General features: G+C 51.5%; 1 protein-coding gene across 1 annotated transcript in view; it reads left to right on the forward strand.

Moving 5' to 3' along the window:
• Positions 1-2342: 2342 nt before the first annotated feature.
• APCDD1L (APC down-regulated 1 like) overlaps positions 2343-22648 on the forward strand; it is a 41468-nt gene continuing 21162 nt past the window's right edge. Inside the window, exon 1 of the mRNA XM_081149065.1 lies at positions 2343-2626. Coding sequence (XP_081005191.1) covers positions 2578-2626 — 49 coding nt within the window. The 5' untranslated portion in view covers positions 2343-2577. The remainder of the gene's footprint in view (positions 2627-22648) is intronic.

Here is a 22648-nt window from a genome sequence, read left to right on the forward strand (position 1 = left end):
CGGAACAGGTGGCTTACCTGCCAGCACTTCTGTTCGCTCACCTGTAAAAGGAAGAGCTGCTCCAGGCAGCCTTCAACACCCTGGCCGGCTTCTCCCACTCTCCCAGCATCACCCTCATGAGTGTGACAGTGGGCAGGGCGGGGCGGGTGGGTCCCCTCTTCCATAACTCTCAGCCTCACCTGCAGGGTTCAGCTAAGACTTAGGAAGCACTTTGCAAGTGTGCTTCCGTCATTCCTAAGCCTCTTCGGAGAAAGGCTATTATCACCAAATGGGCTTTTTCAATAAAATCTTCAGATTTGGAATGGAGCAACAGCACGGTGAGACAGGGCACCCCGTGCAGACACAGAGCATCTTGGTCATAAGCAGGGCCTGGGGAGCCCCATCAACTTCCAGCTGTGTGGCCTTGGGCCAGTGGCCCAGCCTCTCTGAGCTCCGTTTCCCAGCTCTGTAAAATGGGGTTAGCAATCCTTCCTACTTCTCGTCAGGTTGTTTGGTTATAAAGCATGAATCTAAAACATCTGGCCCACACCACATTCTCTGCATCTCTCAGCAATTCCTCTTATTCATAAGTCAATGTAACGATTCATCACACTCTGTAGGGACACTATGGATAGCAGTACACTGAGTTCTGAAAGAACCGACTGTGACCTCACCTGGGATGTCAGTGTAGCAGCACCCCCGATGCCACACCATTACTGCTCAAACCCCTGCCAGCCCAGCGGCCTGGGACTTCAACTCCCCCCCATTCAGACGCCTGAGAGTGTCGTCTCAGTCATGAACAGAATAGCACGCAGTTTTTAAAACTGTCCCCAACTGTACAATTTGCAAATTTAAAGACACATCAGTGCCACGAATAATCACAATTATGTGATTTTAAATATTCACCTGTGCAACTCTCCCCCACCCGGAAAGTTACCCCTTTCCTGAGAACGTAGTATGTGCCACCGAGCCACAGCCTGCTGGGGACCTGTTCCTCCCCTGTTTCCGCAAGGCCTCCTCACGTCTCATGCTGTTCTCAGCAATCCACAGAGAACAGAAAAAAAAAAAGTCATTTTCAGGAAGGGAACTGATCATTTCTCTCACATTTCCACTTGTGGAAGGACACACGGCGGCCTCATTCCGCACTTTCTGCCCTTCTGTTCTGTCTGGGGAAGAGCACTAAGGACAGCCTAGGTGGCCCCAGGGTTGGGGTTCCTGGGGACCCTGGGAGCCTCACCCACGCTTTTCATAAGGAATCAAAAGGTGGGGTTCTCTCTCCCGACCCCCAGAGGCAAGCAGCCCATAAACACAGGCAGATGGATCTATAAACCCTTCAGAGGACAAGCTGACAGCCTGGATGTCCACCCTGGGCCCAGGCCTGCGCCCAGGTCTCCAAGCCCCCAACAAGGGACAATCTCCACCTCTCTTCTCTTATCCTCTCTCTTACTTCCCCTTTTCTGTTCTCTCCCTTCTCCTTCCCGTCTCTTCCTCACTTTCTCTCTGTGTCTCTCTCTTCCCCCCTATTTACTTTATCTGTCCCCCTCTGTTAATGGCAACACAGTGAAAACAGACACCAAGATCTACAAATCTCCGGCCCTGCCCAGCCCACCAGTTGTCCAGATGGTCCGTGCAGGTAGGAATAATCTGGTTAAATTTTTTACAATCCAAGTTATTTTTTCTCATCTTCATTCATAAATCCAATAACTCGTTGATGTCCTCCTCAAACTTTCCTTCAAGACTTTCCTGCCACTCGGGAGCTGCCTGGGAGGCCCAGGGCCTGGGCTGGGGGGCAGGAGGTGACTGGTTTGGGGGCACTCGTCTGTCTCCCTCCTCCGCCCAGCTGCCTGAGCTGTCACCCTAAACTGACTCACTCAGATGGGAACTGGGGGGGGGGGGGGCGGTGGCAGGAGGAGGAGTTGGGGCAGGGGGTGGGGGAACCCGCCCTGGTGGCTCCACACTGTTTGCTTGGATGCTCTTTGGAGCCCGCAGGAACTAATTACAGAGAGCACTGCTGGCTGTGGGCACCCCAGGTTGGCCACTTTCACTGCGCCTCTAGCCAGGCTCTAAGTTGAGAAACTTTTCCAAGAGTATCTGAGTAGAAACTTCTGGGATCAGAAACCCAGCGGGGCACAGAAGAGCTTCCTCCACGCCCCCCACCCCACCTTCCTGGGACCAGCCTGCCTAGGGGTGGGCTTTGGAGAGGGGAGCGCAGCGCTCTGGTTTGGCCAGGACAAGAATTGAGGGAAGCCTCCTTGCTCAATGCAGAAGACTTTGGGGGAGGCGAGGGGCAGGGGACAGAGAGGGGTCAGCTGGGGGGTCTGAATGGCAGGAGGAGCTGCGCCAGAGGGCTGGGCCCCTGGCGCTGGAGTGTGCGCGACGCTGGGCTGTCTCCACCTCTTCTGGCAAGTTGGACCTATGAGTGCGCAGCTCGACTTACAACCATCAACAGCCGGAGGGTGAGCTCTGCGGCCCTTGCAACTGCTTCGCAGGACCCCAGCCGGGCTGCCAGCATCAGCTGCCTCCCCAGAGCCCCACACCCACGCCTCCTTCCGCAAACCGTGGAGGTGACCGGGAGGCTGTCCTGCCAGCCCCGACGGGATGCCCCCAGCCATGCTCACCTTCGCTTGCATCCTGGTGCTTTTGGGAGGTAGGTGTCGCCTTCCCTCTTATTGCCTCGCTGCCTGAGGTGGGAAGGGAGGGAGCTGGCGGTCTTGTTTTATGTCCCTTGAGGGTTCTTGGGGACTGCTACAGGGATCTGTGCTCTGGGTTGGTGATGCTGTCCTGTGCACCCTTCCCCAGCCTCACATGGCCGGCACCTGCCGCACCTCCAGGTTCCTCCTGAGCTGTGCAGGAGGGAGCGGTGTCATTGTGCCAAGTGTGCACCCTTCTGCGCTGCGTTCCCCTTGGGGCTTGACCTCCAGGCACTGGGAGTAGCGCCTGGGGTGGGGCTCCAGGGGGACTGGGACCTTCGAAAAGATCAAAAGGATCCCAGGGCCACTGAGACCCCCATGGCAAGGTACAAATCCCAAGTGTCCACGCCAGGGCTATAGGTCCGGTCTTGCCCATAGAATCCTGGACCTGTGGGTGCTCAGGGCTTGTGCCCTGAAGCAGAGCTGGGGCAGAAGTTAGGGGATGGTGCAGTGACCGTGGGCACAGGTTGGTGCCCATAAGCCTGAAGGTAGTGTGGGGGGATGGGAGAGAGGGGATGGCCAAGGGACCCCAGGACCTCCTGATAGAGGAGATAGTGCCTTCTCCAGGACTAACTGCTCTCCTGCTGGTTCTTCTTAGGGGTTGGGGAATGGGCAAAACTCTACAAATGCCAACTAATCATGGTGTGCCACCATTGGCAAAAGTGACAATAACAGCCATAGTCCTGGAAGTGTGCCCAGCCTCAGGCTCACCCCAAGCACCCTCACACTGTGAAGGGTTAAGTACTCTGACCCTGGAGTCAGACCACCTGGCTCAGAAGCACAGATCAGCTTCCATCAACCTGTGCAGCCTTGGCATGTCCTTCAGCTCTTAGCCCCAATGTTCTCACCTGCCAAATGGGCTCACAAAACCCTCACCTCTGTCTAGACTTATTGTGAGGACTACAAGGAGTCTGCAGGAAGATGCCCAGGTCCTACCGGGCCCTCTCCACTCCATTGTAGTCAAGAGGCAAAGCCAGGTCTGCCTGCGGGAGCCCCTCAACCAGACTTCTTCCCAACCCCCAATTGCTAAGCATGCTATTTGGAGGCGAGATGAAAGGGTCTGAAGGAAGGTCAGGGAGGAGTGGGTTAGCTGTTTTGAAGAGTCGAAGATACATCCACCTAAAGGGTGCATTTATCACAGGACTGGAGGTTAGAGGTCGCACAGCCATGCAGAAGTGGGCCAAGGCAGTGCTGTTCCTTGGTTAGGGAGGGCAAGGAAAGTCAGAGCAGAAGGGGTGGGTCGGGGGATGGCTGGGTGCAGAGGTGAACGGAGGAGAGGGGGAACCGCTGCCTTTATGCTCCCATGGGAATGGGACAGTCCCGAGCAGAGGGACGGATTGCCCCAGAAGCCTGCAGTCTTGGCCACAGTGCGGGGCTGTTGTCCTTGGCAGGCCCTGGGCTTCCCGTCATGCCAGTAAAATCACTGGAAGTTTAGCATCACACTTGCTCTCGGGGAGTCCTGCTGCTTCGCTCCTTGGCAACCTTTCGCCGGGGCAAGTCAGACGGATTCCCCAGGAGAGAGGCCAGGAGCTCCCGAGGGCCCGAGGTGACCCGTTGGCCCTGCACTCAGGCGCGGGCGCCAGGGAGGGTGCCGACCCCCCGCGAGCTGCCCTACGCCAGGCTCCACTTTCCACTGAACACTTTTTTCAAAAGTCCTTTCACCACCGGCTGCATCACCAGGCAACAAGATCCTTTTGCTCTAGTGAAAGGAAACAGAACCCAGTTAATCCTCAGATACTTACAGAATTTAGGTACCTGAGCCGAGGCGTGCCTGGACTTCATATCTCCAGGAGAAACCTCGTGGAGAAGGGCACACCAGCGGCCCCACCTAGTGAACTCACACTGAGTACACACACACACACACACACACACACACACGCCAAGGTTTCTCAACCTCAGCACTGCTGACTTTTGCAGTCCAGACCCTTCTCTGCCACAGGCTGTCCCGCACACTGTAGGGTGTTTAGCAGCATCCCTGACCCCCACCTACTACATGCCAATGTCAATACCTCCCCAGTTATGACAACCAGAAAGGTCTCCAGGCACAGCCAAATGTCCCCTGAGGGGCAAAATTGCCCTTGGTGGAGAACCATGGGTAGGGCTACATCAAACTCAACTGGTAGCTTTTCCGATGAATCTGTCAGAATCAGCGGGTCGGATGGATTTTGTTATTCTTGCTCTGAGCAATCAGGAAATCAAAGGTACCGTGGGGCCTCAAGGAAAACAACCCCGCGAGCTAGTTTCCAATTTGGACGTTGATTTTTCCCATTTGTTCTCGCTCCTTCTTGTCTCTGAGAATGTCCTCTCTGCGGATGTCTGGAGCCATGACGTGGGTAAGTGCGGTTAGGTACCCACAGCAGCAAAATCCTGGTGCCAGCTGTGCCCTGCACCAGCTCTTTGGCCCCCAGCTTTGGTTCACTCCACAGCAATTTCTGGCTTTCAAAATTCTCCTTACTCGACAATTTATGCTTGAGGGGGGAAACAAGAAACCACAGCTCCTTTTTATTTCTCATTTCTTTTGGTCTAATTTCAGCCCTGCTTTTATCTCTAACCATATACTTTGTGATGGCAAGTTATCATTTAGAGACAGATTAACTAGAACGAAATAACAGGCTAGCCCATAATAAATTAGTTGTCAGTGTGGGGCTTCACTTTGAATCCAAGAGTAAAAACTAGGAACAAAATTAACTTAAGTACACTCATCCAAAAATCAACCGTGAATGGAGATCAGTAATCATAATAATTATTTAAAACAAAGAAAATTATCAGCAGAAACTTTCTCCTACTGCGTCTCTTGGTGGGTCTTCATGGCCAGCTGTTTCGCTTATCATTCTGACCGAGGCTGTAACCTCCAAGTTCAAAATACCCAGCTCAAGGCAAACAGAGCAGCTTCCTTGATTTCAAAACCATCTGGAGGGCGAGCCAGTTAGAAGCGACTCCTGAAGAAATATCTGTGCAATGCACTGGACGTTAACTGTGTTAATGACAGCTTTTAATCCAAAATGAGCCCCCGATAAAACTTCCAAGATACAGTGCTTCACTACCAAAATCAGTCTGGAAAAGGAAGATCGACTGCCTAACGCAAAGGAAGGGGGGCACTGCAATCAGCTGAACTTGAGGACAGCTAAGCCTCGCCAGGCGGCCTCTGGGAGGAAGCTGGTTCTGCAGTCCCTGCAGGGGGTGGTCCTGGGTGTGGCCGGAGACCAGTGTTTGGTCAGTAAACCAGAGTGGCTTTCAGGAGTCTTTTGTGTGAAGCCAGCTTCCTGTCCTCCTTGGATATTCAGAGAGTTTCCAAAAGACCCTGATACAGGGAACTGTCTGAGGCCTGGGAAGTGAGGTGCACAGCAGGAGGGGGAGGGAAGTGTGCCCCGAGCAGGTCAGCCCTGCCAGCTGGAGGGGCAGCTGGCGTGCAGTCCGTGGGCGCCCGGATAGCTGGGGAGGCAGGGCCTCCGCCTGTGGCCCTGCCGGTCAGGTGGGTGTGGCCGCATCTAAGGCCCTCTGTGTGCTGCGGAGAGCGGGAGGGCATGTCCCAGGCACTGCACAGACCTGGGTCCCGCCCTAGCTTTGTCTCCTTTCTGTTCTGTTATCTGTCAGCTGGACAGGCTCAGCCTGTGCCCCCATCAGTGAGCTGGGAATGGTGCCATCTCTGGCCTCGAGGGGTGCTGCAGGGTACAATGCCATGTGGTCACACTTGACAGCAGGAACCTAGTGAGCCCTCCTGCACTGAGCTCCCAGCTCCAAGGACAAGAAGCGTGAACTTGAGGGCGGCTCACAGATGCAGATCTCTTTCTGGTGGGGGCTGTATTTCCTCCCCTCTCTGATGTTCTGTGTGTCCCCAAAAGCACTGTGACTATTGTACTGATACTGGGACAGCGACAACATTCATCCTTGTGCCCTGTCTCCCGCCACCCTCCCTGATCCCCGCGCGGGCCAGCACCGGCACTTGCCTTGCCTGTGAGGGGCACGAGCCAGCGCTCAGGCCCAGCCGCGAGGTGGGGGGAAGGAGGAGTGTTCAGCAGACGCCCCCCCCCCGAGTTCCAACCCACAGAGCGAGTGTGGGTGGCACGCTGGATGTGCCACTCCCGGGGTGAGGGACTGCAGATGGAGGACCAAGGCAGCCACCCCTGGGCCCTGGGCTCAGGGAAGTCAAACCGGATGATTTCACCTTAAATGAGAATTCATTACAAGTGACTGCTCTGCAGAGCAGGTCCGGGGGCTCTACCTGGACTGGGCGGGGAGGACGGCCTCCCTGGAGAGGTAACGAGGAGCCTGAAACTGGAACAAAGAGGAAGGCGGAGGAGGGACGTGGGGAGAGGGACCTGCGTGTGTTCACGACCAGAGAAGGCCAGTGGGGCTGGCGAGAGGGGTGAGGAGAGAGACGTGGGCGAGGTCAGAGGCTGGTAGAGCTCAGCCGTGGAGGGCCGTGGGCGCCACAGCGGGAGTTGGACTCCCGGTCGAGGGCAATGGAGGGTCCACTGAAGGGTGTTCAGCAGGGGAGGAATGGGATGCCTCTAGGAGTAGTGAACTCCCCATCACTGGAGGTATCCAAGAATGAACTGGATGCTGTGGTAGGTAGCATTGGCTATGGAGTCATCTGGATTTGCTTCCAGCCCTGAGCTTCTCTGATTCTTAGGAGCCCCACAACCTCCTAGTGCCAAGACACGTGTTTTCAACTGTCGTTTTAGCCCCCAGAGTCCCCCCCAAACTCAGTGCCTAGCAACACTGCCAGTGGTGCTGACAGGCTGTCCTCACAGTCCCACACTCCCACAGTCCCACAGTCCCAGCACTCACAGTCCCACGCTCCGCTCGGCACCCCTCAGCACATGGTGCAGGTGCCGCTGCGAGCTCACCTTACAGCAGCCCGGGGACAAGGAGGGGACTGGCCCACGCCCCGCCCCAGCACCTGCCCTGGGACTTTGCTCCGGCTCCCTGGCCTCATCACACCTAATTGAGGATGTCAGCCGCTTTCAGGGGCCATTTCTGAGATTAAGATGCTGCTGTCACGATGCAGAATGTAAGAAAGTCCACCCTCCAAAGCTGCTTAGGATCTACAGTCCCAGCCAGACCCTCGGCCCAGCTTAGCCACTTTGCCCCGTCCCCTCCCTTCCTGCCCTTCCTCCTCTCCCAGCCCTCCTGCTGCCCCAGTCCCCATCCCACCCTCATCTCCACAGACTCCTCAGAGAAGATGGTGACCTCCAGTCGCCACCACCGTGATGCAGTCACCTGGGAGAGCATCAGCCTGTCCATCAAGCTACCCTCCTTTCCACCACTGCCTCCGCACACACAGACATGCTATTCCTTCTGCTTAAAACACCATTCCCTGCCCCCCAGGCTCCACTTTACCTGCAAAAATGGGTGTAAATTCCTAACAGTGGAATTGCTGTGGCAAAATGTGTGTTAAGGTCTTGTGCTAGCCCTTCACATGGGGTGCACAGCCAACACCCCGAGGGGTGGCCCATCAGAGCGCCTCTCCCCTGCATCCCGCCACCCCTTGTCAGTATGAGTCCTCACAAATCCTGCCATTGGCAGTGTCCAGTTGTTCAGACCTGCCTTCCTTTCATTATGAGCAAAGAGGAACGTCGGTCTGTACTTTTAGTGGCCCCTTGTATTGGTTTTCCTATTGGTCATATCCTTTGCCACTTTTATATTGGACTTTTAAGAGAATCTCTTCTATGGACTCGCTAGTGCTCTTTATATAGAGAAAAGGAGCTGTCTCCGGTCTGGGTGCAGCTGGCTGTCCCTAGCCTGCTGTTGGTTCCCCGAGCTTCCTGAGAGGGCGTCCTGCTCCTTGGCTCCTTCACATTCACTCCAGTGACCCCTGCGCAGTGGCCATCAGCTAACTGTGCATCTCCCCACAGAGGGGGACTGGATGGCCAGGTAGTCTTACCATAAATGACGGCATGCGGGGTATGAAACAGAGGTGGGCTTACCTCGGAGACAGAGACCAAGCTCAAGCTCTGTGCTCAGTGTGTTCTGCACGTGACCTCATTTGATTCTCAAGGCCTCCCTACGCAGTGGGCACCGTGTCACAGAGGACAGGATGAGACCATGCACTCGGGGTTATCCAGCTGACGAGTCCAGGGACCGAGATTTGTGTGCCACTGAGCTTCATGCCTCAGCTGCCCCCTTGGGTGAAAGTTCAGCTCAAAGTTCAGGCAAGGACCTCCCTGCGGCGCAGCCTGTTGGAAATAACCCGTGTTCAGAGCAAAGTCTGTGCAGGAGAAGATAACCACTCGCTGAGGCCTGTGGCCGACAGTTTACACAACATGACTCAATGCAGAAGATCACAGTGCGGAGACCACAGGCATGCTAACAAGAGCAGTCTTTCAAATCCCCAATTAAATGTGAATCTGAGAGGGGCTGAAGAGGGAAGGATCTTAACTGTCCATCTGCAAAGATAGCTGCGTGGGCTGGGCTCTGGAATTCAATTTCCCACATTCTAATTCCAGCTGCTCCACTGACTTCCTAACTGCATAATCCTTCTGTGCCTCAGTTTCCTCCTTTGCCAAATAATGTCTACCCAATGGGTTGCCGTGAGGAGCAGGTGAGACTGTCCGTGTGAAAGGCTTAGCACCATGCCAGGCACAGAGCAGGTGCTTGGTGGGTGTTACTAACATCATTATTAAGGCGACAGGACACTGCCCTGTGGGTTCTGACCCTGGGACCAGGCTACACTGCTTCTTAGGGATGACCGCAAAGCACTCTGGGACATCAGAAGTGTGATGGGAGGAAGGGTCAAACTGGTGGCTGGACAGGGTCAGAGGGGGGGTCAGAGAGGGAGCACAGAGCAAGTGAGCCAGAAGTACAAGTTTCTGCTTCCAAAGGCATAGGGGGCTTGGGTTGCCTTAGAGCCCATGCTAGTGGGTGGAACGGTGCTGTGTGTTTGGGACTTCTGTGTTTGTGTCCGAGGACTACTGTATACAGTGCCACAAACTGGGTGTCTTAAAACAACAGAAATGAGCTGCCTCAGCATTCTGGAAATATGAAACCCAGTGTCAGGGGCCACACTCCCTCTGAAATCTGTAGGAGAGAGTCCTTCCTTGTCTCTTGTAGCTTCTGCTAAAAGTCTTTGGCATTCCTCGTCTTTATTATTTCTTTCAATGACAGTTGACATTCAATATTATATTGCCTTTAAATGAGTCATTTCACTCTCTGCCTCCAACATCACATGACTATGTTCTTACTGAGTGTGCCTCTCCTCTTATAAGGATGCCAGTGACCTTGGATTAAGACCCACCCTACTCCAGTGTGACCTCATCTTAACTATTTACATTTATAATGACCTATTTCTAAATAAGATCACATTCCAAGTCTGGACTTGAACATATTTTTTGAGATGACATAGTGTTACATCTGAAGGGCCCATTCTGTTGTGTGGGATGGACCAGGTATTTCTGGGAAGTGGAGATTCAAGAACTTATGTGATCAGCTTACAGTTGAGAAGTGATGGGACAGGGACAAGCCATACCCAGGGACCCAGGGAGGGACGGGATACCAGGAGACCAAAACCTCAATACCCAACATTAGGCAATGATATAATCAAAATTTGAGGGAATCATGCACCCACAAAAAATTATATATCAAAACAATGTTGAATGAAATGGGAAGATAATTTTGCCATAAATTTAGAAGTACCATGTATGTACATTTGATTTTATTTATGTTTTCATTGGGAATGGCATCCTTCTTTTTCAAAAACTAGAGGAAAATATAAGAAATGAGTGGTTATCTCTACGAGGTGGGATTATGGGTGATTTCTCTCTTTGTCTTTATATGTTTTCCCTGTATTTCCTACAGGGTCAGTTCCATCTGGGGCTGTGGGTTCCAAGGAAAGGGGCTGGGTGTCTGCTATCACAAGATTATAATCTCCAAGACTTGCTGTCCCCAAGGTTTGCTAGAACCTCAGAAGAAGAGGCTGGTTAGGGACATGATGGAGGTTGGGGCTTGTGAAGCCTGACCTGGCTGTGGGGTTGGATCCTGGTGTCAGAAGTGGGATCACCCAAAATGGCACCAGGGATCTTGGGCAGGAGAGATGATCTTAGGCAAACTTTGCTCCTCGTGTTGATCTGGGGAACAGCAGGGTCCCAACCATCCAGATATTTAGACAGGATCCTAGGGGCATGCGAGAGGTGCCCTGTCTCCAGTCAAGTAGGCAGGGATTTAGAACCGAGAACCAGAGTCCTGGTAGGGTGACTGAGGCCAGACTGCAGCTATGGATGGACTGATGTCAGCAATAGCTGATGTCTACTGAGAAACTGCTCCTGTGAAGCACTATAGGAGCATTACAGCATTTCATTACAACTGCCTTGTGATTTGGGTACTGCTGTTTTCACCCTTTGGTACCTGAGGAAATAAAGGCCCCTAGGGTAGGATGCTTCTGAAGGGTCAGAGACCTGGCAAGATCACAGCCTGGTGGGTTCTTGGTTGCTCAGGATGTGAGATACTAGACCTAGAAAACCCAGAACTTGTGCTTCCTGGGGCCCTGAGGTGCTAATGGTCTCTCTGCATGATTAGCACAAGGGCCAGGAGACCCATTGCCCACCACAGAGAGGAACCAGGGAAGGTAGGTCCTTCACCAATGCCAGAGAGATCCATTGTGCTACTTGTGGGTCCCCTTAGCAGTGGACCTAAAGAATCACTGCTCCTAACTTTCTTCTCAAGTCCTCTTCTGCCTGAAGCAGCTCTTCAGTGGACAAATGCTGGGCTCGTCTGCCTAGGTGACGTACCTCTTCCTGCTAGTAGCAAAATTTCCCTCATTGTCTCTAATCCTGGAGCACTGTCAATCAGGTGCCTCCCTTCCACCTGGAGCATGAGTCTCAGGCTGAGCAAACAGGATGCTTGCTTCCACCTGGAATTTTATGTCAATGGCCAGAAGCTAAAATGCATCCTGCCCACAGGGGAGTCCCGGAGAAACTGCAGAGTACTTCCCACCAACTGGATCCCCAGAGCACCCCTTAGTTCAGTGAGCACCTCCATGCCCTTCCAAGGAATCTCACTTTAGCTTATGTGAGTCACGCATGGCTTCTGTTGCTTGCAACCAAAGCACCTAACCAATATGCCTCCAGTGTCCACTTTGAGACCATGATCTCTGAGCTGTTAGCTAAATCGTGTATAGGACTCACTGAGGTTAGTTCACCTCAGAGCTCAATGTGCATTAAAAACTTGAGCTGCCCTCCTCAAACCTCAACATTAAGTTATACAGAAAAGGGGAAGAAAAGCAATAGCTCACACCCAGCCCCACTCTTTCCCCCCAAATATGAGCAAAAACAGAGAGCAAGATGTGAATGTATTTAGCTTGGAATTACCAGTGACCACAGTAAAACAAAATTACTTGTTCTTTGAAATATACAATTAGAGTTGTTTTAATATGTGTTTTGGGTGGTTGGGTGTGGTTTCTAGATAGTTTGAAACTTAAGTCTACTGTTTGGCCCATGAGTTTTAACCAAACTCTGATGGGCTGCAATTTCCTTAACAGCAACCCACAGTTACTGAAATGAAAAGCAACTTGTCAGGGAGTGAGAATACCTGGGCTTTTATAACAACCAATGTTTGAACTTGTTTTTGATTGCACGGTCTTACAATACTTTTGCGTTGTCATCTGCCTCATGCAGAGGGTGAAAGTAAAGTACCCATTGGAATCCTGGAGGAGGTAATAACCTTGTGATTGCGTGACTAGCTGCATTTGCCTAGTAAACCCCACCCCAAGCTTTCAGGGACTGTAGGTGCCTATATGTGTGCATTTTTGTCGCTGACGGTGGTTAGGGCAGCTTGACTCCCTGCATTGTCAGAGTTCTAAGTTACGTGTGAACAGCTAAGCCCATTTGCATCCAGTCATTCAATATTGCTGCCAACAGGCTGGGGAGGAGAGGTCAGGACCCCAAGCCTCCAGAATACTGTAAGGGCTTCAAGGAAGACATAGAATCAGTGGGAATTTGTATATTCATTGCCATAGAGCTTTCAGAGTGTTTGAGGCCAGAACTGCAGGAGTTCATTATTTTTTTTAAGATTTTTTTAATTGATTTTTAGAGAGAGAGGAAGGGAGGGGGAGGAGAGAGAGAGAGAGAAACATTGACATGAGAGCGAAACATCAATCAGCTGCCTCCTACATGCCCCTCTCTGGGGATCGAACCCACAACCCAAGCATGTGCCCTGACTGGGAATCCAACCAATGATCTTTTGGTGTACCGGACCATGCCCAACCAACTGAGCCGCCCAGCCAGGGCTGGAGTTCATTATTAAGAGGGTGAAGCACAGTCCCTGTTTACGTAGATAATTTGCTCAGAAAGCTCTTTTCTTTTTCTCTCCTGCTTCTATACAAAGACAAACTTCTTTCTCGCTCTACTCCAAATTCTCATTTAGGAGAGTATCAGTGATGAGCATGTACTTACGACGTTTTTAAATAACTTCCTATAACTTCAACTCAACGGCGGAAATATTTCTTCATTCTAGTAGTCAGTTCTTAAACGGGCATTCGGCCTGTGCCTACTATGTGCCAGACACTGGTCTACATCCTGGGGACACAACAGTAAACAAAATGGGCCTGGGGGGCTCTCATGGAGCTTGTGCTCTAGCTGCGTGGGGGGCGGGGGGAGCACAGACAATAAATAAGAAAACAAATAAATAAATGAGGAAATGGCCGATGGCAACAGCCCTGTGAATGAAGAAAAGAATGAGAGTGGCGTGATAGTGACTGGGGAGTGAGGCCGCCAGGTGAGGTGTCCCTAGAAGGCCTCTCTAAGGAGGTGACAAGGAAACTCGGTCCTAAAATTGAAAAGGAGCCAGCCACCTGAAGATCTGGGACGGAGGGAACCTGATAGGGCTCAGCAGGTGCGAAGGCCCTGACACAGATGTCCCTGTGGCCCATTTAAGAAACTGAAGGACAACAGAATGGCTGGCACAGGAGAGAGTGATGGGGACAGTCAGGGGGTGGGCAGGTCACCTTGTCCCATTTCCAAGATCAGCTTCGCAGGTAGCATGAGTTCAGACTTGAAGGCACATTTTGGGGGACATAATTCAGCCCACAACAGGGATAAAGAGATGACTCCCAGATACTTGATATTAGGGGGAAAATGGGACCTGGGAGGGGATGAAGGTTATGGTGGCCGAGCTGCCACTACTGTTAGGCAGGTTGTTAACTCTCCAAGAGAGAAATGCTGTCTCTGCTCCAGCCAAGGGCCCTGGCGGGGCTGTGCCTACCCAGACAGTCACCTTTTTCTCACTCGCTCCTGAATTCTCAAACTAGTTAATGGGCTAGCTGTAGCCCGTAGAAAAGGTTGGGTTGGAGGCAGGGGAAATCAAATTCTCCTTAGCTGGGCTGGGTTCAAGATATCCGAGAGCAGAGCTGTTCTGAGCGATGCCATTGCTCACAGAAGGCACTGTCCACTGAAGGAAGCCACAGCCACCCCTCTGCAGGCGGCTGCAGAGACGTGTCGACAGCAGCAGCCGCAGGCTCCTCAGGCGGGTGGTAGACACTCCAAGAGGGTGGGCCACCCCCCAAATTGTGTCCTAATTAGTAGAGCAGGTGGAAGAAATGAGGAATTAGAGGCCTCTGAAGCCAGAGTAGGGTCCAGCCAGCAAGATGGACATGTGATGGGGATGAGACTCCAAGAAAGGAGGTCTCGGTGACCATGGGCAAGAACAGAGGCTGGTGGCTGGAGATGACATGCACCAGGAGGCGACAGCATGGGGGCAGCCTCCAAGGACAAGGGGCTTTGGTCCAAAGGAATAGGGGGCATTTCTACAAACCCCACTAGCTTAGAACCTGCCAGCAGGGAGGTTGACACCGCTGGAGACCCAGGGTATCAGGGACGGGAGCTACGGATTCTGCTCGCCTCCAGGCTCAAACAGAACTCAGGTGGCCAGCGAAGGCAGGTTCTCCTAAAAGTCCTTCAGCCCTGCTGGCCCCTCAAGCCCCTCTTCCTGGTCGAGTGTGTCCCAATCAGCTCCCTCCTAGACCAGTGACATGTGGCCTTTCTTTGCTCAAGGGCTAATTCAGGGAAACCAAGGACATAAACAGAATCCTTTTCTTTCCCTTTGAGAAATTATATCCTTGTTAATCAGGAAATGCAATACTTGAAATTGCACGTAAGCATGCTTTAATGGGCTCCCAATTACTGAAGGGGCTCATTTCGGAGCCACCGTTTCAGCAGCTCAGCGACTAGCTTGTACCAGGCTCTGATTATAATGCTGCCCCTCTGAACAAATTTCATTATTGAGCAAGACACTTCTGAAGCGAGTTTACATTGTCTTTGCTTGGCTGACCTTGGACGCTATTGAATTGGAAAATGTGGTTTGTATTGTAAGGCCTCTTAATAATGTATTTTTTTTGAAACAAGGGACTTTTCCATTGCAAATGAGACAAAGAACACCATATTTAGCACAAAGAACGCCTCAGTCTATTTTGAAACATAATTTTCATTAGGCAGGTTTTTCACCGTAACAGGGATTTAAATTTTATTTTAAAAACAGCCTCCCCTCTGCCACAACACATATTTATGTATATTCCTTCGTAGAAATAAACGTCTGGAAAGATACGCTCACTAATAATAAGAGTTGCTGCTGGGAAGGGGGGCGCGGGGAGGGCGCTGAAGGGAGCTCCGCTCGCCTGCGTTGCGTTCTTTTATGATAATGGGAATATATTAGCGAGGCTGGAGGGGGCCCTGCCTCCCACCCGCAATGTGAGCTTGGGTAGGTGTTAGGGGTTGAACTGCGCCTCCCCAAATTCAGAGGTTGAAGTCCTAATGCCCAGCACCTTGGAACGGGACCTCCTTTGCAGGTAGGGTCCTTACTGAGGTGACTGAGTTAAAAGGAGGTCACTAGGTGGGTCCCCGCCAGTGAGAACCAGTGTCCTCATTAAAGGGGGAACGTGGACGCAGCCTCTCGCAGAGGAAGGCCGTGTGCAGCCCGGGGAGGAGCGGCGTGTCCCAGCCACGGGACGGGCTCAGGAGGAGCAGCCCTGCCCACGCCCCCGCCTGGGGCTTCCGCCTCCAAACGAGACTCAGGCTCTGCGGGGCTGCGGGGCTGGGGGCTCTGCTCGGGAAGCTGACAGCAAGCCCCCAGGGCCGGTGTCCTGCTCTGTGGAGGGCACGGGGGGCTGCGCCGCGGGCAGAGCCAGGCACCTGCAGCCCCTCGGGCCCTCCCGCCCCACCCGGCCTGGAGCAGCCCGGCGGCCGCGCGGGGCGCAGAGCGGCTTTGGGAGGGTTGTCATGCTGCCGCCTCGCCGCCGCTGGCCCCTCCCGGAGGCCTGGCACTCTCCCGCCTTCCTCCCTCCACCCGGAGGCCCTGGCACCGCTGGGCAGGCCTCCTGCCTCGCCCCCGCCCCCAAGAGCCGACAGCCCCTGCAAAGGGCGGGCCGTTCCGCAGTGCGCAGCTGGGCAGCCCGCAGACCACCTCACGGCCACCTCACAGGCACGTCCCTGCTCGGCCTCAGGCGCGCCCAGGACAGGCTGCCCGACAGCAGCCTGTCCCTGACCCTGACCCTGACCCTGACCTGTCCCTGACCCTGACCCTGACCCTGACCTGTCCCTGACCCTGACCCTGTCCCTGACCTGTCCCTGACCCTGACCCTGACCCTGTCCCTGACCCTGTCCCTGACCCTGACCCTGACCTGTCCCTGACCTTGTCCCTGTCCCTGTCCCTGTCCCTGTCCCTGACCCTGTCCCTGTCCCTGTCCCTGACCCTGACCCTGACCCTGACCCTGACCCTGACCCAGACCTGTCCCTGACCCTGACCCTGTCCCTGACCCTGTCCCTGTCCCTGTCCCTGTCCCTGACCCTGACCCAGACCCTGACCCTGACCCAGACCCTATCCCTGTCCCTGACCCTGTCCCTGTCCCTGACCCTGACCCAGACCCTGACCCTGACCCAGACCCTATCCCTGTCCCTGTCCCTGTCCCTGACCCTGTCCCTGTCCCTGTCCCTGTCCCTGACCCTGACCCTGTCCCTGACCCTGTCCCTGACCCTGACCCTGTCCCTGACCTGTCCCTGACCCTGACCCTGACCTGTCCCTGACCCTTACCCTGACCCTGACCTGTCCCTGACCCTGACCCTGACCCTGACCTGTCCCTGACCCTGACCCTGACCCTGACCCTGACCCTGACCTGTCCCTGACCCTGACCCTGACCCTGACCTGACCCTGACCCTGACCTGTCCCTGACCCTGACCCTGACCCTGACCCTGACCCTGACCTGTCCCTGACCCTTACCCTGACCCTGACCTGTCCCTGACCCTGACCCTGACCTGTCCCTGACCCTGACCCTGACCCTGACCTGTCCCTGACCCTTACCCTGACCCTGACCTGTCCCTGACCCTGACCCTGTCCCTGACCTGTCCCTGACCCTGACCCTGACCTGTCCCTGTCCCTGACCCTGACCCTGACCTGTCCCTGACCCTGACCCTGACCCTGACCTGTCCCTGACCCTGACCCTGACCCTGACCCTGACCTGTCCCTGACCCTGACCCTGACCCTGACCCTGACCCTGACCCTGCCATCGGCGGGCCTGGCTGCAATGCTGCCCCAGCCGCCGGGAGCCCACCGCTCCACAGCACGCGGTGACCGTGGGCCAGGGCGCCCCACGCAGGCCGGACCCCCGGAGCCGCAGAGCAGTCTGTGCCTCTGCGTGTCTCTCCCACACCCGCCCCGGCCGGGCGCGGTTATTGCTAAATAAAGGCAGGAACTGCACACACCACAAGTTCTCTTCGGGACCCAGAAACCAGCCTGAACTCATTAACCTTGGGGGGCGCGGGACTGAATGGAAAGGCCCCTGCCTCCCCGCCCCCAAAGATGGTCCTGGAGCCGGGCCGGGCCGGTGCCCCGGAGCCGGGGGACGCGGCTGCGCCAGGCCAGGCTGACCGGGGGAAGCGGCGGCGAGGAGGGGCCAGGGGCCAGCGGCCAGGCCACAGCAGCAGTGACCTGGGCGGGGGTCCCGGGCCAATGCAGGGAGGTGGCCCTGCTGCTCCGCCCACGGCCCTGTTAGCGGGTGTTGGAGCTCATCGGGAGGTTAGCCAGGGTCCCACTCTTGCTCGTGTTGGGACAGCAGTGACGCAGGGAGGATCTTTTCCTACGCGTCGGCTCCACGCAAAGAAGCCCTTTGCCTGTGACCTCTTTCCCCACAGCAAGCCTCTGGCTCCCTGAAAAAACTGAGGGCACTAATCCCATCCTGGGGGCTCCACCTTCATGACCTCATCCAACCGGGCTTCAGCATATGGATTTGGGGGGCACATTCAGTCCTTAATAGTGGGCGTGATAAAAAGAAATTGGCGGTAGGTCCGGGAGGTGGGCAGAGTGCTGGAGAAAGTGATGAGAGGAATCACGGGCTAGGACCGGGTTGTGTGGATTTCGAAATGGGAAGGGGCTTGAACAGGACGGCTGATCAAATGTCCATTCTTATTACATCATATTGGATGACTACAAAAATATGTATACTCTGAAATAGAACATAAGCTGGGCAGCCGTGAACCGTCTCTCACCGCAAGCCCGCACTGCCCGGTCTTTATCCACGGCACCTACACCCCCTCCTTGAGCCTGTGCCCATCCCTCCCCCGCTCTGCTGCAGAGTCTGTGCCCGGAGCGTGTTTTTCACCTGTGCGTGCCCCTGAGCGACGGAAAATCGATTGTATACTGTCTGTTCCCCGGCCCTGACTTTGGTCACTCCATCTGATGCCTCCAAGATGTGCGCCTGCTGCGGCGTGTGGCTGCGGCTCGCCCGTTTTCACTGCTGTATAATATTCCAGTGTGCGAAGAAGCTGCAGTTACTCTTCTGCTCTTCGGTCTGTGAATATTCCGTTTGCTCCCCGGACATTCCATTTCCAGTTCGAGGCCATTACAAGCAAGGCTGTTACCAACATTCTAGTGATTGTCGCCAGGAACACGTGGGCAAGAGTTATAAAATCTGAGTTGGATCTGTTCATGGATCCAGAAAGCACATCAGCGAGGCTCAGCCAGTGTGTTTTGTTGAATGAATTAGGGATGCTGCCGGGGGCGTCTCACAGGGAGGCCTGCACCGCTTCCTGCAGCCCCGCACGCGTGGCCTGTAGGTGCGTGTGCGCCGTGCACTCACGTGCAGGGTTCACATCAGGTTATGATGTCAAAATGTGTTTCTAACTGTGAGTCACAGAAAACGGCTGCAACCCCCCGTCTCATGTGAGCTCTGAGACAGTTACTTGACGAGGCTCGTTTTCCAGGGCAGTTATCCCGGCTCCCACTCCCACGGACAGGGTTCCCATGAACCTTCCCGACACCCGCATGTTTGGAACTAATAATTTTTGCTGAAGTGGCGAGTGTATCGCTGGTCTTTTCCGTAAGGTGTGTAGGGCGCCTTACCCACCCTGGGCATTAACCCCTTGCTGTCACATGGGCTGTGGACGTCTCCTGGTTCATCGCCTCCCTTTCATTTTCTTTAGGGTATCTTTTGAGTAACAGAAGTTCCTAATTTTAACGTAATGTTAACACTCTTTGCATTTTGCTTTTTTTTTTTTCTGTCTTGAGATCATAAAGATATTCTTCTTCATTTTCTTCTAAAAGCTTTAACATTTTGCCATTTATGTTGAAGTCTCTTTTTGACTGGAAATTGATTTGGGGGTACAGTGTGAGGAGGGGGTCCACTTTCTTTTAATTCTCTGTGTGGAGCACCAGCCGTATGGCCCTGTTGATTGAACAGTTCTCTCTTCCCCACTGACCAGCAGCCCAAACATACACCAAGCTTATAAATTTCACGAGGCAGCATCAGCTCCTCTCCTATTCTGTTGGTGAATTTACTAATCTCCTCAAGGAGCATACACTGTTACAATTCCTCTCGTTCTCAGTGTATCTTGATCTCTGATACAGCACGCCCCCATATCTTATTTTTCTTTAATTTCTGACACTTTTGCACTTTTGTATAATTTTATAATCATCTTGTAAGATCCTAAAAAAACAAAAAGCAAGGCCTGGCCAGCCCGGCTCAGTGGTTAGAGTGTCGGCCATGGCCTGAAGGGTCCCTGGTTTGATTCCGGCCAAGGGCACGTACCTGGGTTGCAGGCTCGATCCCCGGGGGCGCGTGCGGGAGGCGACCATCATAAGGTCCGAGCAGCTGACGGATGAAACAGGATGCTGCTTTTCTGGGCTGGGCTGTTTGCAGTCTTTGTCAGCTTTATAGGATTTGTCATTTCTCGTGAATTTTTTTCTCATTCTAAGTCACTATTTAATTTTATGCTGATTTTGAACTTTTGTATGGATCTTCACTCTTTCTTACGAGGGTGTCCCTAATTGAATAACTTCAGGCTCCACAAAACCTGGATCTGGCCTCAGTAAAAAGACTCAGAGGAGTGGGGAGGTGCTCTCTCCTTTCTGTTCCTTAGAAGAGTTTGTATAAGATTGGAATGACCTGTTTCTTTAGAATTTAGTAGAACTCACCTGTAAAGTTTCTTGGCCCAGGATTTTTGTTTGTTTGTTTTGTTTTTTGCTTATTGAGAGAGTAAGATTTTAAATTTACACACACACACACACACACACACACACACACACACACACACACATACTGGATCATAATCTTCTTTTTAAAAATCTATCCGCTGGATCTGTAGTTATGTCCCCTTTTCATTCCCAACGTTATTTTCTCTCTTCCTTTCTATCCACTGTCCTTTTCTCTCTCTCTCTCTCTCTCTCCCTCTCTCGTTGACCAGTCTTACCAGAGGTTTATTGGCTTTGTTACGGATTTCAGAGAACCAGCCTGGGCCTGGTTGATTCTTTCAGAGCTTTGTTTTCCATTTTATTAATGTCTGCCTCCCTCCCGCATTACCTCTTCCTGCTGCTTTGTTTGGACTTACTCTATTTTCCTTGTTTTAACTTTTCAAGTTGAATAAGTACCCTTAATTTTCAGACTTTCTTCTTTTAAATATAAGCTTATAAACCTGTAAACCTCCCTCAAAGTCTTGTTTTCTCCACACCCACGGGGTTTGATAGGTACTGTTCTTACTTTTTGCTTAGCTCTAAGTTCTATATATTTTCAACTTTTATTTTGATTTCTTCATTGATGCCGGAGTGTTTTAGAATATTTTAAAATTTCCAAACACATAGAATTTTTTTAATGTTTTTATTTCTGACTTTTAATTTAGTTGCCTTGTGGGCAGAAATATGGCCTGTGTGATACCAATTATTTGAATTCGTTTTATTGATTGATTTTTAGAGAGAGAGGAAGGGGGGAGAAAGAGACAGAGAAAAACATCAATTTGTTGTTCCACTTATTCCTGCATCATTGGTTGATTCTTGTATGTTCCCTGACTGGGGATCAAACCCGCAACATTGGGGTGTCAGGACGACATGCTCACCAGCTGAGCTCCCTGGCCAAGGCCTGCATTTGTTGAGATTTATTCTATGGACTAGTGTGGGGTCAGTTTTTGTAAATGTTGCAATCTCTAATTGTCAGGTACAGTGTTTTATATGTATCGGTGTAGATATATTCATACAGCACACATATGTACATGTGCACATGTGTAAGTGTACGCACATATGTGAAGTGAATTCAACTTGTTCTTTGTGTTTCCGTCTTCTGCATATTACTGACATTTTGTCTGCTTGACCTATAACTAATTGAAAGAGCTGTGCTAAAATCTCTCTTTATGATGATGGATTTGTCAAGACCTCCCTGTATCTATAGCAATTTTTATTTTGCATATTTTGATGCTATTTTATGATCACATCTTCCTGGCAGATTGGACCTTTATGAAGTGACCTCTATCCTACCAATGGTTTCAATAGCATGTCCTATTTTATCTGATATGGGTTTCCTTTTATGTCATTTTTGGCAAGTACAAGTTTTTCAGTCCCTTTACTCTCAACCTTTTTGTGTCCTTATGCTTTACGTATGTAAATAACATAGAGCAGGAGTTTAAAAAATCCAGTTTGATAATGCTCATTAATACCTCGTAAACCAGATTTTAAAAATTGTGCTGTTAATACCTTTTCCTTCTTTCTTGCTTTTTTTTTTTTTTTAAATATTTAAGGGATTAGTTGGGTTGTGTTTATTCCTATTACTTTTTTCCTTCCAGTTTAGAAATTATACAATACTTCTATTATTTTAGTGGCTACCTCTGAAATAATAACATCTTAATATCTTAACCCTTTTCCTGATGATGCAAGGAATTTAGAACACTCAGCTAATCATTCCTTTCCCAAATTACATGCTAGTGTTTCTAGTATTTTAGTTATGCCTTTTTTTGGACCCCCACAAAATTAGATTATCGGTTTATTCTATTTTTTCAGATTTATAACATTTCAAATTCTTTGCTCATTATAGCTGCTTTAAATCAGACCTTCCTTCTTCATGAAGGCCTGTGTGTAGAAAGTCATTTAATGTTGTGCTAAACACTCTCAGCATTGTTTATCTGGAACTGTCTTTGTTTCACCCTTGTTCTTGAAAGGTTATTTGACTGGGTACACAAATCTGGGTTAATGGCTCTTTTCTCTTCTTTTTATCTTCAGTGTTCTTCAGGGTCAAGTGTTGATTTATTTTTATTAATCCTGCTTGGTACTCCCTGCCTGTTCTGTTACCAGTGGATTGGTATCTTTTATTGATTCTGGAAAATTATCAGACCTTCTTTCTTCACCTATTGCATATCCTTTACCCTTTCTTTTCTCAACTTCTAAGAGACATTAGTTAGACTTTCCCATTATAGTTCCTATGTCTCTTAACCCCTTTTTCTTAGTTTTCAGCCCCCTCTTTCCTGATTTCTGGGTGATTTCTTTACATCTATTTTTCCAGTTCACTAACTCCCTTTTCAACTGTATCTAATATGCCTCATGACCCAACCACTAAGTTTTTAAATCAACAATTATATTTTTATTTCTTAAAGTTCTATTTTATTCTTTTTCAGATCTATTTGGTCATTTTTATAGGCTTATGCTTGTTGCTCATTTTTTAATTCCATATTTTATTCATTAAACATTTATACATACTTTTCTTTAATTCCAATATCTGATGCTCTTGGAATATAAGTTTTTCC

The sequence above is a fragment of the Miniopterus schreibersii genome, assembly GCF_964146895.1.
Source record: "Miniopterus schreibersii genome assembly, chromosome: 10".
Classification (NCBI taxonomy): domain Eukaryota; kingdom Metazoa; phylum Chordata; class Mammalia; order Chiroptera; family Miniopteridae; genus Miniopterus; species Miniopterus schreibersii.